This window comes from Idiotropiscis lumnitzeri, chromosome 6 (assembly GCF_059441095.1).
Source record: "Idiotropiscis lumnitzeri isolate Australia: NSW breed Sydney's pygmy pipehorse chromosome 6, RoL_Ilum_1.0, whole genome shotgun sequence".
In the NCBI taxonomy this organism is placed as follows: domain Eukaryota; kingdom Metazoa; phylum Chordata; class Actinopteri; order Syngnathiformes; family Syngnathidae; genus Idiotropiscis; species Idiotropiscis lumnitzeri.
This window is the reverse complement of record NC_142396.1, coordinates 16985923-17004230: the sequence shown is the minus strand read 5'-3', so window position 1 is coordinate 17004230 and position 18308 is coordinate 16985923. Positions and strand designations below refer to the sequence as shown.

Sequence of the window (18308 nt, the reverse complement as noted above, 5' to 3'; positions counted from 1 at the left end):
TTTAAACAGACCTGTATCAAATGAGATGCGCAACCAGTAGTGCAAATATATGAAAATTATTAATATACCGTACTTTTAATCTAATAGGCCGCTCTTCCCGCCTTTCCTAGATAGCTGTGTAGTAATATTTTGTACAATTTAAAAGAAATCTCTTCAGAAATGTTAAATTGCCTGCTATTTTCCTGTTCAAAGTTGGATACTCCACTTTAACATGATTCCAGTGAGACTTCGGTGAAAATTGTGATCAATCACTGATGCACTTAATTCCGGTCTTTCGCGATGACTTTAGGTTAGCTTAGCAATTAGCATGGCTTCGCCATCTTTCGCTCTGTTACTTACTTCTCACAATCCTCTTCATGAGAACGATATCATGGAACCATGGAAGCTCGACTTAGGAGCAAAACAGCAACGCGTTTATGCGCTGTAGAAGCCAGCCTTGTGTAGTTTGAAAGCGCACCAAGCACGCTTTTTTTGTAGTTATTAATAACTACATGTCTCATGTTAATTTATCATTTCAATACGATACATCTGTTTTTTTCCACCTTTTTCAAAATAACAACCTCAGTGGATTTTTGACTTCTATAAATTGTTATTTTAGTTTCTTATAAAGTCTTTATAAACTACCGAAGATTGTGACTGATTTAAATGCATTTACTCAAGTACTTGGAATGTTACCCAGTGTCTGTGTTGCCGTGTTACTAAGCAACTGTTTACACTTTGTGCAAGAGCCTCAAAGAGTATGTGTCGGGTGCTTTTAATTTACCTGTACTGCAGCTGTGTGATCTGTAACAGGGGCAAGTTGAACATACTGCACTTGGATGTCAGGGGGGAGAGAGGTGCCCTCGACCGCTGCTGCCGCCCCTTCAGCTGACGCCACTGCTATGAGCTGAGCTCCCCGAAGTACCTACAACAGATGCGGAGGGAGGACAAAGAAACACGAATGATGCGTCATTTGGCTTCGACTTTGACAGAAAAGTGTAACTGATCTGAATAAAACCTGACAATGCCCCACATCGACTTTATCCCGCAGAATGTGCAATGCAGCAGACTCACTAGTTATGATAGACAGTGCAGCGCGCACCAGAAGAAGAAATAAGAGCCTATTGAAAGCAAACAGCTGAATGCCTCATTTATGTTCAGTTTGATGTGTTTATATCTTTTAACTGATCACAGGTGTCAGACTGGAAGTACTGGGTGTCACACAAACATACAAATTAACTTTGTGGCAACAAAAAGAATCACACAATTCTACGTGAAATATTTACTTTCACCTCAGCAGCTCTCGGCATCTTAACCTCGGTTTGTTCTCTCATTTGTATAGACAATTCAGTGATGTTTAGAAACAAGTGATAGCTGGTGTCCCTTTTTGTTTGTAGTTTAGAAAGATAGCAAAGCAACATTCAAGCTTCCGTGTTCAGGGATTGACGTAATTACAGAGCATGAGCGTGGTTAGGTTTCGTGTAGTTGTGATGCGATTGCATTTGAATGGAACAATACAATACCAACAAAGGAGTGTTGTGTCTATACAATGAGGCCATGCATGCCCTTGGTCTTGCCTTTCACAAGTTACATGGCCAAACGTAACGTAGGGATCAGGGCAGCCGTGATACTTGAATTGCGAGTCGAGGGCACTTTGACCTTTGAGGAATTTCAGTCGACAGCAGGGGGCGGTAGAATGTCTATATGACTTCTCCATGAAACGGATGAAAGGGTGCATTAACCTGCTTAATTGTTATTGAACCTATGCAATATTAATCAGAATTTCATGTTTACACTAGTGGGGGAACATAAAATTATCCAAGCCACTTTTTCCTCACCAGGGTCGTGGGCGTGTTGGAGCCTATCCCAGCGATTTTTCAGGCAGTAGGCGGGGTACACCCTGAACTGGTTGCCAGCCAATCACAGGTAACACATAGACGGACGGCCAGTCAGGCTCATAGTCACACCTAGGGCCAATTTGGAGTGTTCAATCAACCTACCATGCATGTCTTTGGAATGTGGGGGGGAAACCAGAGCACCCAGAGAAAACCCACGCAGGCACAGGGAGAACATACAAACGCCACACAGGAAGGACTGACGTGGAATTGAAACCTGCATCTCTTAACTGTGAAGCAGATCCGCTTACCAGTCTTCACCGGGCCGCCCCAACATGTAACAAATTCTAAAAAAAATGTTTTGACTTGAATTTGACTTTAATAAGCAATACGACATTACAACAACAGAAGTTCTTGGAGGAATTTTATGCACTATTCTTTGTCAGATGCTTGTTAATTACTGAATTACACTGGCACGGTATTCTACAGATTTTATCATTATTCAATTAAAATTTTCAGAAAGATATCCAAGCAGAAAAAAATTCAATGGCTGCAGACTTATTTCACATATCTATTTATTCCGTTATTCAGAGTCTTGTTTTTAAAAACAGAGACTCATCCCAGTGCATGACTGGTTTCATCAAATGCCCCTTGTGTGAATATTCAGTGAAGTTATGGGAGGTCTTCTTCAAAGTTGTCTTCCAGCTGTACTTACTGCTGAGGCTGGCTGGGACTTCTCCAATAGGCATTACAAATGGCAGAAAAACCAAACCTCACTTCCACACCATCTCTCCAGTATGATCTTTTACTTTGAACTTCGATAGTTTTGGTTTAGTTAATCGTCCCGACAACCACCGCTTTCTACGTCTTCAAAAAGGTTGCAAGTTTCACCACAATTTCTGCTGTGTCATCACCACCACACACCAAATCCAGGCAGCCTGATGGAAGTCATTAGTGTGCAAGTCTGCCTGACTAAATCGATAAAACAAAGGGTTTGATTGAGGTTGAGATAGTCACACGAAGAAAACTGCTCGAACTGGGTCAAATGAACCAAGTTTGATTGCCAATAATTGACTATTGATCAAAAGAAATCTGCTTGAAAGGTTGGTGTGGGAGAGGTTCTGGGTGGTAATGAATTTTCTGAGAAGAGTTGTTGACATTACATTTCGGCAGTGTGACATGCTTTATGATTCGAGTCCAAGCTAAGCTCAGCTTCTTGTGGCTTCAAAATTATCAAAGCAAGAGCCAGTATGTTAAAAAAGTGTCATTTTATGGAGTACTTAGGCTCATAATTTCATCATGTGGGGAACATAAAATGCAGAACCAGCTGTTTCTTAACCCACAGAGATGTAAAGAAATCTCTTCTGCAAAGTGCCCTGTCATGTTTCGATGGTTGTGTGGTATAACAATATGGCCTGTGTTTTATATTGGATTTAATTTAATATAATAAAATATTTGTTTTTTTTTCTTTTTAGATATTAAGTTTTATTTAATTCAACTGAATATTATTTTTTTTCTAATGAGATAATTATTGATACAACTCTTAAATTGGACATCATTATATGCTGCAAGTGCTCATAATTGGTTTGTGGATGGTTGATGTATATATTGTGTTTACAGTCATCTTGATCCGACCATGGAGGTGCGGTCCAAATCACTCATGAATACCAAAAATCCATGCTTAATTGAGGTTAACTCAAACATCTTCAAAAAGTGCTGATAAACATTTCATATGCATTTTCCACAAGAAATGGGGGAAATATAGAAAATATTGAATTTGGAAAAATTACGCGGGAATATGCAAATCCCAGTTCTGAACTGGGAGTCTGCGGGAGTCCATTGTACTCAAAATCAAGATGGCTAATTGTGTCGCATGTTTTATCCCAGACAGAGAACAAGACAACACAATGTAGGTACGTGCAAATAGTGCAGCACATACGAGTCAAAATTGTTAGCTTAAAAGGTACCCCGAGTAGATTCCAAACATAGACAGATAGTTGTTTTGTTTTTTTTGTGTGTTTTTTTTCAGGGCCGATACAACACAGATAGTAGTAGTCAAGGGGGCCAACAATCAGCACTTGGAGCAGTTTTTCATTTTCCGTAAAAGTAAAATATTGGCGTCAAAATTTAAAAAAATATAAACTCCATCTATTAACTTTGTTGAAATGTCTTTAAACCAATGTTTATTAAACAAACTTTCAGATTTGCCAATTATCGATTTTTTTTTTTTAATCATAAAACAGGTGTGAGAAAACTGCGGCCCGGGGGCCACATGCGGCCCATTAAACGTTTAAATCTGGCCCGCCGAACTTGGAAAGAAATTAAATGAATAAACCTTGCTAATGTTTTATTTTCTAAATACTGTGGATTTTCAAAGGCATATATATTTTTGTCATGCTTTTGCTCACTGTCATTTAAAATTAAATGTATTTTTTTTTCTCCAATGAGGTGAGGTTACCAAAAGACTCCATCAATCGGCGCCTGGTCCGGCCCCGCTGTCAAATTTTAGAACCCATTGTGGCCAGACAATCAAAAGGTTTGCCCACCCCTGTCATAAACGATAGACATCTTTGTCTTAAAACTCTAATACAAAGTTCAAGGAGCTCTCAGGGTCATTAGAATGTCTTAAAAGGTTTAAACAAGAACTTAAACAAGTAAATGGCTCCCAACAGCTTTCTACAACAAATAGTTTTTAAAAAATTCGAAATGACTTAAATGTTAAACTAAATTATCTTTGCTTTCATTTCAAACATAAACAAAAGGTGCAGTGAGTTGTGTGTCAGCAGCATCTCTTGGAAGGTTCAGTGAACATTTAAATAAATAATTCCCTGAAATGAAATAGTTTTAAATTGATCTCTTATTGGTCATCAGATTTAAAAAAAAATAAAATAAAATAAAATAAAAATGTCTGATGTTGATTTTAGTCAAAACGCTGTACATGAGATCGATACTCAATACATCAGCACTAGATGATGACTTCTTGTTATACTCTGCTCCCTACTTCCATCTGAGAGTAGTTTGCATTCTCAGCTGTGTGAAGATGCACACTAAGGCTGAGAAAGGCAGCTAGATTTGGAACACGAGGATTTTTGCAGTAACTTCTCGGCAGCGTATCCTGTCCCATGACTCACCATGTACGAACACGTGGTCTTCAGTAATCAACGTACAATATGGTCACATTGCATTCACTAAGTGATGGGCTGCAATTGTATGACAAATTCTGTGCAATATCATAACTGATGCTTCTAATTGCCAAGTCACTGAATCGCTGTTGTGCAATTGATGAGCAAGAGTAAGTATAAATCAGCTTTTTTTGAAAATCCCCACTCAGCCGAGTGAACTGAAACTGGGAGTGTTACTGCAATGCGGAGGACAATCTAGAGATTTGGGTACAGTAGCGTTTAATAACAATAATAATCGATCTTCAGAGATTCCTATCAAATGAGTAGCAGTTTTGACACACAAACAAACCCACTTTAAAGTGAAACACGAGCTGCTGCTTTTTTTTTTTGTAACCTCTTGCTTGCTTCTGAGTCATCACAACACATCATTTGGACGACACGTCAAGTCTCGGTCTGCAGGAGCGGGTCGAAGCATGATTGGTTAGATGTCAAGCCTCCTCATTGCCTCGCCTCTCTTTTTCCATAAGCATTTGATGCTAATTTGAGCACTTATGCACAACGGATGTGCATATCATCATACATTGGGCACATCTACATCCACTGCACATTTGCGCAAATGCATCACATGCGCAAAATGTGACACCCCCCACGGCGGATGAGGCCTGACGCACATTGCGGGACCATAGCGTCAAAACAGCACTTACATCTCTGTCCTGGCTACTACTCTAAGAAGAAGACAGCTAAAGCAACAACAATACTAATGTGTTACAATTGAATACTCTGATGTCTGAGTTTATAAATGCAACACTGTGCGAGTGAGCGTGTTAGCACGTGCAATTGCTGTTCCATGTCAGCCAAGGGGTATACAAAAACTGTTTTGGTTTTTAGGCGTGACTTTGCTGACTAATGCCACTATAATCCATAGTAGACACAACAAGATGTTAGCATACCACAATTGCGTGCGGTGTTCCATCAGATGCTAACTATAGCATGCTTCCAGACACAACTGAAATTAAATTAGTGCTTCCCTTTTGTTAATCACCGCCACGCTGCTATGAAAGGGAGGTTTAAATCGTATTAAGTAATTTTGGGAAATGCGCTTTCGGACTCTGTTGCTAAGGCCAACACGGGTTAGCCATAAAACTCAATTACCCACAATGCTTCAGCTTTAAATCACAGATGACCCAGATTGCCACTAATGCGCATGTGCGTTGGAGATACGCAACAGACAGCGGGAGACGAGACCTTTTTCAGAGGAAAACACAACGCCAAATAATTGAGTATATAATTAAACGACGTGTCATCTATTAAAATTAATTGTCTACGGTTTTGACGGTCAACGTTGTTTTGATTAGACCACTAATATTGACAGCCCTAGTGTCAAATCAAAACATATATGCAGTTTGTTTACAGCAGAGACCTGACAGAGTGGCTATGGTCACTGTGGTGCGAATTTGATTCTTTTATTTATTTACATCGATGCATATTTTAAGCAATTTAAATCGTATATTTTATCGATTTATGGCGAATCTTTACATCTCTAATATCCATTTATTGTTTTAACATCATTTTATTAGCAGCACCACTTTTCACACTTGTACAAATTATAAAGGACACAGCAAACCCCCTTATCTGAAAAGGGAGGCGTTATCTTGAAGGCAGAACGATTCTGGGCATCCTTCCTTGTTCTCATCATTCAAAGTGAAATCGGTCAATCAGAGAATTCCTCAGATAGGAAGCTATGAATTTTGAACAAATGTTACTTGAAACACTGCTAGAACAGTGAAAGGTTTTATGATTATGATGCCCACGGTGTGACTTTGGTACAAATTTGTTCAATTTGATTTATATTCTTTGGGGACACATTGGAAAAATTCCAAGAATAACGTTGGTTGACCGTTGTGTCCTAGAATAGATTGTGGTTGACCTTTTTGGTTCTTGTAAGTTCCACTTAGTTTTGCCTGTATTAAACCGTGCCTTTATACAATTATGTCAGATAATGTGTATACTGTACGCCCTGATACAGGAGACATTTTACAGAGTCTGGATGATATTTATACATCACTTCTGATAAAACTTGCCAACAGTCAACTGTTTTGCATATATCTTTCATCGGGTGAAAATGTTATTCTAATGATTAAATGGAATCATCAACATAGTGAGGTAGACAAAGAGGAGAGGAAAAAAAGTGGAAAATGGAAAACTTAATGGAACAACAAAACAAGATTACTTAGACTTCATCCAAAAATGGCTCACTTAAAACGCAGTCGAATTAAAGGAATTTGGCTCACGAAGCTCCATTTGTCAGATACAAGAGCTATCATCGGGTCACAAGAGTATTAGTTAGTGATGACCTCAGATTTCAAGAGAAGGAGGCTCAAATAACCAGAAGGAGGGCCTTTGTGCTGTCAGTCTACCACTTTACAGTATTGACGCCAAAAGCAGCAAACTATATTAAGTGTAGTTTTAATAATCCGGAGGCTTTGCAAGATTCAGACCAAAACGCAAAAGGGGTGGAGACAAAATGCCGAGGCTCGAATGCTCCCAGCAACAATGAATAAAACATATTTTGGCAATACGAGGGGAAACCCAAAAAAGTTCATCAAAAAAAGAATAACGTGGAAACAAATCAGGTAACTCTTTACTTGAAGTTTCTTCATAAGACTGTCATAATCATGACATGACACCTGTCATGAACGTGAATGAATCCTTACGACAGATGTCATTACGTGTCATTTGTTAAATGATGTCACTTTTGATGCAAAGTTGACATTCATCAATGTCAACTGTGACGCAGGAAACAAACAACTTAACACCCTGCTCTCTTTAAAAACAGATTGTCACCACTTCAAAAAGGGGTGACTAACAGAAGCTGGGATGTTCAAAAATACGACACCTCATCCGCCAAGCTATGTAAACCCCTGTCGAAATCGACTTCTAAAATGAACTCAAATGTTCACAGTGCAGACTGGCATCCCCAAAATGGTTCAGTAAGAGCAATCTGTGCATCAGATGATACCATGAGTCATCCACTTGGCGCCTGTGTGAGTGTTTGTTTCTGTTTTGTTTGCTGGAATTGGAGGTGAAAGGAAACCCCCATTTCACAAGAGCCGCCAAACCTATACACAAACGATACTATTCTGTGTGTAGAGGAAAAGGACACACTAATTGAGTTCTTTTCAATCCCAAAGGAAACATCTCAAAGGAAAAGAAGGAAATGAAAAAAAAAGAAACATTTGGACTTTAGAGTGGCTGGAACTTCCTTTCAGCTTCACAGCTGTCAACATCTGTATCTGCCAACTCTGGACAGATGTCTCGGCAGTAACACTATCTCCAGTTAGATAGGTGGGGTGGGAAGGATTTTGGACTTTGTTTTGGCTGCAATTCTGCTGTAAAGATGCCCAAACATAGTCGTGTTCTGGGTGCTTGTTTAGTGCTGACCTGCAAAATGAACATGCTGGCCTTAAAACGTCTCTCTGAGTGAACTCATCAACCTTTCTGTCGGACTGGAGGAAATAAAGCACACTATAATTACGGATATATGAACTGTACATTCTTTCAATGTTGTGTAGGATGCTATAAATGTATGTCCTGGCCTGACTATGACCTTGAAACCTGACCCACAGCTTCCCATCACTTCCCATACAAGATCTTCACACCTGCGTCTAATTAAGTCCTCTCTCCCATATTCCCACCATCCAACTAAGAATCATATCAAAAGACGGGTCTCAGAGGCTTTATGACAAACCCGGCATGACCCGAATCCTCACCCTGATCCAGAACCACAAAATCAAAAGGGGACTGATGACAAAAATAACAGCTGTAATTAAGTCAGGCCCCTGAAACCAAAAGGACGGAAATTCCGCTTTGGCTTATTCTCTCTATCCGCTTGTGTAAATCCAAACTTGGCCCGTCTAACTAATGAAGGCATTTTTATAGTTATGGTACATTTTTTTATTTAAGATAATTGCCATTTTATGATTTGAACCAGCCTATCTACGGCAGACTGGGAACATTTAAAATACGCAGGTTGTCTATTATTCGATTTCTACATCAGAATATTACACAGACAAATAAATAAAACATCCTTTTGCGACAAGCCGACATCTCTAAATTCACAATCTTCACAGTTCAGTAAATATCTACTCACAAGGAGACTGCCTTTCTGCTCGACCAGAAACACCAGATGAGCATTTTGCTAGAAGTCACTCAGTGTCTCAACATTTAAATCTTGGATTGCTAACTTTGTTCCATACTTAATAATGAAAATGAAGCTTTTCAATTCTATTTGGTCAGTTTGGCCAATCGTAATTTTTTTAAAACAACTATCTGTGTGTGCGCGTGAGCGTGTGTGTGAATTTCCCAATCCTTTCTCCTTTCGTAGAAGTTTGTGATGCAAGTTGTTGTTTGCCGGTTATTCACACTAAAATTTTACAGCTCCCCTTGTAGAGCACTTCATTTTTTTCCCACACATAATTCTAAGCCATCATCGGATGTTTGAACAGCAGGGACACACTAAATCAAATTTTGGTTTGGGTTGTTGATACATTTTCTAATCTGTAAAAAGTTAAGAATATGTACTAAATTTCAAAGCTCTGATACAATTGAGACATGATGTCCAAATAATGCCGGTTCAAGAAAAAAAGTTGGCATTGCAAAGAATATAAAGAACGAAACAGATATGCACACCCACCGCTTATCGTTGTGGGTGTTACCAAAAAGAGCTTTTGAATAACCTTCCAATACAAGTAATGCAATTCCACGAGAGAACGGTAAAAGCCCGATGGTCCACATGTCCTAAATTTACCATATTCAGTGTCACTATCAAAAATTTCCATTTCAACCTTTTCAAATGCAAGCATTTTAGACTGCAAAAAGATGTTGCCAGTCAGACAGGTCTGCACCCAACTTGTGCTGATGAGTTGAGTCACATTGAAATAAGTCGGAAACATCTGGTCCCTCTTACTCACACAGCCTGTAACCCTGGGTCCTGCCCAAATAGACAGAAGAAAACAGCCAGAAGTGGACCGGCCAATGAATGACACACACACAAACAGAATTTAGGATTCCCTAGCTCTGTATCTCCACGCTGAGATGCCATACATGTACAAGCCATAGGATACAAAACAGACTCCTACTCCTTTGAAACAGTATCCATTCATAGGCCTCCCCGCTTACACTAAAATGGGCCATAAAGCATGGTCTTTGGAGCTCTTTATCTCATTTTACTTTTGCTGCCTGTATGAGTGACTGGAATATCAACACACTACTAGCACAACCGCAACATCCCCCCTGAGCTGAGAGGGACGAGACAATGAACAAGAACAACAACGAGCATGAGCTAGTGATTTCATTCAAGCACAAATTACACTCAAAGTCTGGAGGGTCAATCAGTTTTTGAGCAAGTGTGGTGAAGGGAAGCATACTGCAACTAAAAATCCATTAACACCAATGTATAGGTATTGGTCAGCTGCTGCCAAGAACCAGCAAATAGGCAAAGCTTTCGTTTCCTATTTAATCTGTGACCTACTTCTCACACTGACCCAAACAGTGATTCTTAGGAGAATCTAGCAGAAGCACAACAACATCTGCTGAGAATAGATGGAATAGGTTCAACAAGAGGAGGAACGAGTGAAGCAACGCATGTGTCCTCGAAACATTTCCATCCTTAACTCCCTTTAGTGGGCATTCTGCAGGTGCATCGTTATTAACAATGCAGGCAGATGTGTAGCACTGTCAATATTGAATCATTTCAGAATCGATTCTCCTAACGGCTCATCCATCGAATATTTCGTGAGTGACCCCCATGACCCGCTGGAACCTTGGACGTGCCTCGCATTGGCCCGCTATTCATTTTTGTTTATTTCTTATACACATTTCCCACGTCCATCTCACTGGGTCTCTGCTTAGCGATGTGTGAAAAACAGACATATCTCAAAATATGCTAAACGAAGTTTAAAAACACTAAAATCCTAATAGGTATGCTAGACCCTAATTCCAAGGCACTATAGGTGTTAAAAGGAGACGGATAAATCAGGAAGGGCATCCGGTGTAAAAACGATGCCCAACATGTAATCACTGTGTCGACACCTGAAGATGGAAAATCTCACTGACAGTAGAGTCAAATTGTGCTAAGAGACTGTGAAGAGGTCATAATTGGTTTAGCAACACATGGAAACATCAGTGTGGTTGGCGTACAATAGTGCAATACCTCAGGGCAAAAAAATATTACGTCGACCGAGTACTATGTTAAAGCCTATCATTGAGATTTCTTTTCCGTGTCTGGAAGGCAGTCTTAGTGACTTGTCTTCATACTTTCTAGTTTTTGTTCTGTGTCTTACTTCCTGCTTTCACAGATTTGCAGGGGAAAATTCATGCAAGAAAATGTGGAAACATTGAGAATAAAATGAGTCTTTTGATCCTAATGTGGATGCTTCCTTGGCCTTTCCAGTGGACGTTTTCTATTTTAGGTGGCTTTTGGTACAGTGATGTTTTTCTTTCTATTCAAAGCTCAATTGGTCTGGGTATTTAATCATAAATGGCACAAGGCATCTTCTCCACCATTTCTCTTCTTGGCGTTTCTTTACAGATTTTTCCAACGTCATCCCCCCCTTCGCTTCATCAGTCTCCCCTTTCATCTTCCAAAGCCTCCATTTGGTCTGCATCAACGCAGCATCGTAGCAAAGGAGACTGCCAATCAGCAAGCACAGTAAAAGACTATAATATAGTTTCATTGATCTGCCGTCTGTACCCATCTCTTCCATTGAGGGGGAGATTTAAAATTTGAGCTAATCGAATACTATTGGGTTGCTACAACAAAGGCTACATTGTCATCAACTGAATACAAAGTTGATGTGTCTTCATAGAGAAAAGAGAGGGAAATAAAGTTGCTAAGCAACATATATATATACATATATATATACATATACATCTATACATATATATATATATATATATTGCAATGACAACTTTTTTTCCCCATTAAACTCATGGGTTCCATTGTGTCTCAAGGCTTTGTAGATCATTCACATAAATTTCAGATGATATGATAAATAGTCTCTCAGGTGAGCCCAATTAAAGGAAAACAGCTTAAAAGTGATGTTCCACATTATTAAGCAGGCCACCACAGGTTTCAAGCGATAAAAAAAAACAATATCTCTGCAGCTGAAAAGTGGAAGATAGTATACTAATTTTGCTCAGAGTATGAAAATATTAGATATTTCCAAAAAACGTATGTGTGATTATCAAACTGTAAAGAAATCTGTTGTTAACACAGAGAACAGAGGAGTTTGTGAAGATAAAGGCAAAATAAGAAAGGTTTCTGCCAGACAACTTCCTCGGACCAAGAGAGCATTTGCTAAAAGGCCATTGTAAAGCAGCAAAGAGGTATTCAAAGACACTGGTGCCTTGAGAGGCTAATGAACCTCAAGGTGTTGGATCCTCAAGAAGTTTGCAAGGGTGTTTAAAGCTAATATTCAGCCACCCTAAAGCCCTAAAGCAGAAACTCTTGCAGTGCAACCCTTGATGGCCCAGATGGCTGCAGCAGCAGATGGCTGTCTCAACGAGGCTGGTACGGTAGCAAGGGGGTGGGGTTGTCATGTTTTGGGCTGGAATGATGGGGAAAGAGCTGGTCTGTCCCTTTCGGGTCCCTAAGAGTGTGAAAATAACCTCTACAAAGTTTGTATAGTTTCTGATTGACCACTTTCTTCCATGGTACAAAAAGAACAACCATACCTTCCGACAAAAAAAAAAAAAAAAAAAAATCCTCTTCATGCATGACAATGCCCCATCTCATGCTGCAAACAACACCACTGTGTCACTGGCTGCTATGGGTATAAGAAAAGAGAAACAGAGTGTGGCCACCATCTTCACCTGACCTCAACCATATTGAGAACCTCTGGAGTATCATCAAGCAAAAGATCTATGAGGGTCGCACATTCACATTCACATTCACATTCAAGCAACAGCTCTGGAATACTATTCTAAAATCCTGCAACGCAATTAAACCTGAAACAGTCCTAGAGCTCACAAGTTCAATAGATGTGAGGCTTATTTAAAGTGTTAGCAAGCAAGGGGTCCTATAGTAACATCTAGCTAGGCCTGTTTATTCAGAAGTTGTTTCAATCAAAAATATCTTATTTTATAAGGTCTTATAATCCAACAAATTCAACATTTGACCATTTTGAGTTCTTTACAGCCCATAAAATATCTCGAAATGCTGTTGTGCTTATTCATTTGGAACAGTAAACTTTGAATTATTTATTGTATTCATCTATTGTTCAACAGAACCTGAAATAAACTCTCACTGCTGGTGACTTGAAAATTATAGTGAATTTTGCATCAATTATTCATGAAAATTTTAATTAAATGCCTTTTGCACTTTCTAGTTCTCATATCCTCCGATCTCATGGTGTCTATCTGCAACGACGTAAAGAATACACACATTATACTGTACATGCAGAAAGTTCATTTAACTAATATATGTTTGTCAAGGCAATTATGACAGAAGTTAACCCTGATAAAGATGGACGCTCGAGCAAAGGTGAAGGTACTTCACACTGGAGAAATCACGATCGCAGAAAGAGCCGCAGAGGAATGATTGCACTCAGGCTCAAAAAAGAGATTCATTTAAGGACATTGCATTCGTGTTTATGAGACGCAGACAAAAAAGCAACAATCCTTGGTGGGACCCACAAGCAGTTGAAAACACACCAATAAAACACCAACAAAAGCCCTCTAAACAAATGGACACGCAAATTAACTGTATGGAAGACTGAGATCTTCATCAACTGAATGAAGAAGTGTGCAGCTGAAAGAGCAGATTTCCAGATGCAGATCCAGGATGCGGCTTGAGATCCTAACGCATGACATCATTTGAAACATTTTGACATATTACGTCTAGTGAAGGGTGATTATTTGTCTGTTGCCATTCCTTCTCTACAACTTCTGGCAATATAATCACATCAGCCGCTTAATTGCAAGAAAGCAAGTCATGATTGATTAAATAAATATGTTGTCATATGAGTCTGACCTTTTACAGGCCTGGTCTTAAAGTTTTGTAATGTGCCCGGTAAGATTGATAAACACATTTTTATGTTAGCAACTTAATCAACCAACCTCTATTTGTTTTATTATAAAATAAGAGCTCACAATTGTTGATTAAAAAATAAAACAGCCTGTGTCAGAAAGAGTGTCCTCCACAAAATCTTTGTCTCTAGAGCAGCAGCGGTCAATAATTATCAAAACAGGCCACTGAGAAACTCAAACGGTTCTTAAGGGCCTCACAAATATCTGTCAACATGAAATGACTGTCTATATTTTAAAGTCATATATTAGATGGTTTTAATAGCTGATGTGTGGATATAATAAACTGTCGGAAAACAGTTTATTGTAGAGGTCCATTTTTGTTCTCCAAGGGACAACTTTTTTGCGATGTAACCTACAACGATCCCAGTTGAACCCCAAATTACAAATAAGTACTGTTTATGGTTAGAAAAGGCACAGAAATGGTACAAACTGGCAAAGTCCGGGCCTTTGTGTTTTTGTAAAAAAAATAAATAAATAAATAAATTAAAAAAACAGGCCTATGTGCAGGGTGCAAATAAAAATGTTGTGATTCGCAGTTGAACACCAAAGGTTGTTGCTAGCTGCTCATTTTTTTCCAACGACCAACCAACCTTAACTTAAAGATTTACAACACATCTGGGAAAAGTACGGCCCGTGGGCCACATCCGGCCTGTCCACATTCTGTGCAGCCTCTCGGAAGTCAAACTAAAACACTAAGTATGTGCTACTCTTATTTTGTTGTTCAGTACATGTATGTCAGCAATGCAAGCGAACAAGAGCAGCGATTTGGCTTCAGTGTTGCCAACTTAAATATGCTGTTGCTGTACTTAATGACTTCTCCAAACATTCTAGCAACCTTTCCTAAAAATAATGAATAGTACTAACACCAACGGTGGATCTCATGCACCCATATTGATTCAATGGTGATGCATCATTTTGACGAGACTGATTAAATTTTTTTTTTTTTTTTCAGTTTTTAATTTTAGTTTTATAGGACGCTAGACTGGGGCTACGTGTGGCAAAATAGTTTACTGCTTTATTAAAAAAGAAGTCATTACAATAATACTTAAAACAACTGAATCAGCATCACTTAAGATGCTCCCAATCTGAGGTTCGAGAGCCCTCAAGCCGTTCAATTTAATATGAAAATGCAGATTTGATAATTATCACATTTTATCGAAACATGCTTTTATTTTTTTTTCTCTTCAAATCATAGAGTTTGCAGAACATGCAACGACATATTAAGCATTTTTCTAGGAGGTGCAAAACTGTTGAAAATGAATGGACAGTAGTCCCATACAGAGGCAACCATATGAACAAGTGTCATGACTTACAACACTCCACCAATACAACTTTCCCGGCCTCTGCCATATTTCATATCGTTTTGGTTGTTGTGATTACAACAAGTCAACCGCAAAAATGTTTGACAAAAATTTCAGCCTTGCTAACTATGATTGATCATTTTCCAACCATAGTTGTGTCACAAAGCATCTTCCACTATATTGTCGTGCCTGAATAAACTTAAGGTTAAAGCTCCTCCAGATAACTAGGCTTAGCATAGCTTGTTTCATCGCTAAGCAGAGATTGAGTGTGATTGAAAAGTGACGTTATTTTTGTGGGAAATATGAATGAAAAATAAATAAAGAGCAGGCGAGTGTGACAGTCATGGGTGGATCAGTCCTCACGTCCATTGCCAGCGGACCATTAGATCAGCCGAAACGGCCGCAAAAAGCACTTGATTAACCAGGTAATCAATAGGATTCGAAAAAGAATAGTTGGTGACAGCCCAAGTTTTCACTATGTATAGCAAGGCGGCAATTTTCTTGTAATAACTGACAGCAGGCTAAACTGCACTAATTAAGCATATGACGTGGATGTGCTGAGGCATGACCACCTATACTGTGCCCAAGCCCACCTCTACTGGCTGTGCTGGGGCCAGGAAAGTGTCCCACCCTTGAGCAGCACTAAAACAAGTCAAAGCATCTTGACTTCAGGGGCTGAACATGTTACAGCACAGTAATATGATTGCCTACGGCGCAGCTGTCTAATTCAAGGCTCGTGTGCCATAGTCCTGATTTTTTTTTTTTTTTTTTTTTTTTTTAATCGGGGTTTGGGACCTGCCATGCTTGAAGTTTGGCTATTGAGGCAATGGATGGGAATCAAAACCAAGCATTACGCATGAAAGGCAGCAGCATCACTTTTATTAATGTTGCAATATTGCAAACATTTTACTTAACTTCTACTAAACCTCTTCTTATAATAAATTTAACAATAGTTGAACAAACTATACACATTGACTTCTGATTTCGAAACCACACCGTGTTGCAAATAATTGTGCACAAGATATTTTTCTTTACTTTTCCTAAGTACCGCTTTAAGAAAGCCACGTGACCACTACCGGAATTGTGTCGACACAGCGGTCGGGCGCCAAACTGTGTTCATAAGGAAGCGCATCTGTCAACAGGATGGACGCTCAAAACAAGCATCGAGTTATTGGCGCGTTACGTTGCGTTAAATATCCGCAAGATGGAAGACGTCACTGTTGATGCGCACTCAGAGGTGCAGCGCTATATGTCCGCAGGACACGTTGCACGTACGGAAGACCCGCTCTTATACTGGAAGTCCATGGAGGCAACGTTCCCTCACCTATTTATATTAGCCACACAGGCGTTGTGCACACCGGCCTCTTCAGTGCCTTGTGAGAGGATCTTCTCAAAGGCGGGGGAAATTGCCTCCAAAAAAGAAATAGACTGAATAACAAAACGCTGGAGAAACTAATTTCTTTTGAATAAAAATCTTTAATTACAATGAGTCCATTGTCATTCACAACACTTTTACTTGGGCATTCAGACAGATGTTCTCTTAATTTATCAACTGCGTCTCGAATATCAAAGATTTTTTTTATGAAATTGCGTGTATGTAAAAATAATGTGAAAGCAAATGCCTAATCAGAATCAGAAATCCCTTTGTCATTGTACTCAAGTGTGCAACGAGATTAGAGAGCTCCCCTCTCCAGTGCAATACAACAATAATTCAGTTAAATATATAAATTAGATAAGAGAATAATTAGTGCGATGGAAAGTAATACGAAATAGGATATATAAAAACACATCACGTCGCTCATCAATGGAATTGGATAAAATTAGTTTGACAGATCAGTGTCAGATGACCCTGTCAAATGTTTCCTGCAAGTCCACCAGGTGTCACTATTCAGCAACACAGTGTCAACACAGTGTCAATACATTGTGTCACTGTGTCGAAACGATACAGGATGCCTCATCTACCCATCACTATATTGAACAAATGTGTCAAGGATGAGAGTATTTCTTTAAATAATAAAAAAAAACTTTAAATGCACTGTTCAATCAGTAAAATGTTGAATTTGCGGCATTAGATTTAAATTACATTATAAAACAATTTTAACAGGTCAAGTTGCTTTATAACATGCTACTGTTTATTTGATTTGATAGCAACTCCACAAGTCTTGTATCCACTGAGGTTTTTAGTTTAGTCTTCTTCTTTTTTTAAGTTTCTATGTGAATTTCTTTGCAGGATGTCAGAAAAACCTGCCAGAAACTAAAGCAGAAACGCTTCAAAGCTCATGAATGTAATTGTTGTAAGAACTTGGAGTTGAAGGTAAAAGGTAACTAGCTCTGTTAGGATGTTTTTTTGGTGAAACCTGCTTTTGGTTTCAGTAAAGTACGACCTAATTCTGCAAATGTTACAAATTAATATATTCAGTGACTTAAACCCCACAAAATGTCTTAACATTTTAATGTGCGTGATAATTTGTTAATTTGTTGATTAAATAAAGTTAATTTTCTGCGGATGGGCATGGTCAGAGGTTTCGTCAAAGGGCCACAGTTTGAAATGCACGCACGCACACAATCGTTCATTGTATTCTAAAGCCTGAACAAGCAGTGACCAGGACTGCTAATTAGTTGAAGCGAGACATAAATGCATCACATATTCTTATGTTTAAAGGCAGTGGTGAGGAATATGTCACATCTCAGCAATCGAGTAGGCCTTTATAAAGAACTATTGATTGTCATAGGCTTACTTGCTTTTGCGTTGTGGTAGTGTTGTAAGTGAGAAGCTATTACTAAATTTGCCTATTATCACCTGAAAATCATAGCTCAAATACAGGTCTTAGCAAAAAATTCAAATAAATGAATAAACTAAATCTTCTGCCGCGTGAGTCCTTACAAACTCTGGACCACATTTCACATGTCCTCAAAACACTACATTGGCTTCCTGTGAGTCAAAGACTTGAAAATCTTGCTGCTGGTCAATAAATCAACAGGCA

At 39.0% G+C, this 18308-nt stretch overlaps 1 protein-coding gene across 2 annotated transcripts in view; it reads right to left on the bottom strand.

The window, feature by feature from the left end:
* Positions 1–18308, bottom strand: part of banp (BTG3 associated nuclear protein) — a 43387-nt gene that overhangs the window by 6593 nt on the left and 18486 nt on the right. For both annotated transcript variants that reach the window (XR_015844164.1, XM_088299624.1), the window contains exon 12: positions 764–904. Coding sequence is in view for 1 of the 2 variants with exons in the window: in XM_088299624.1 (XP_088155750.1) it covers positions 764–904 (141 nt within the window). In the remaining variant the exon portion in view is untranslated. The remainder of the gene's footprint in view (positions 1–763; positions 905–18308) is intronic.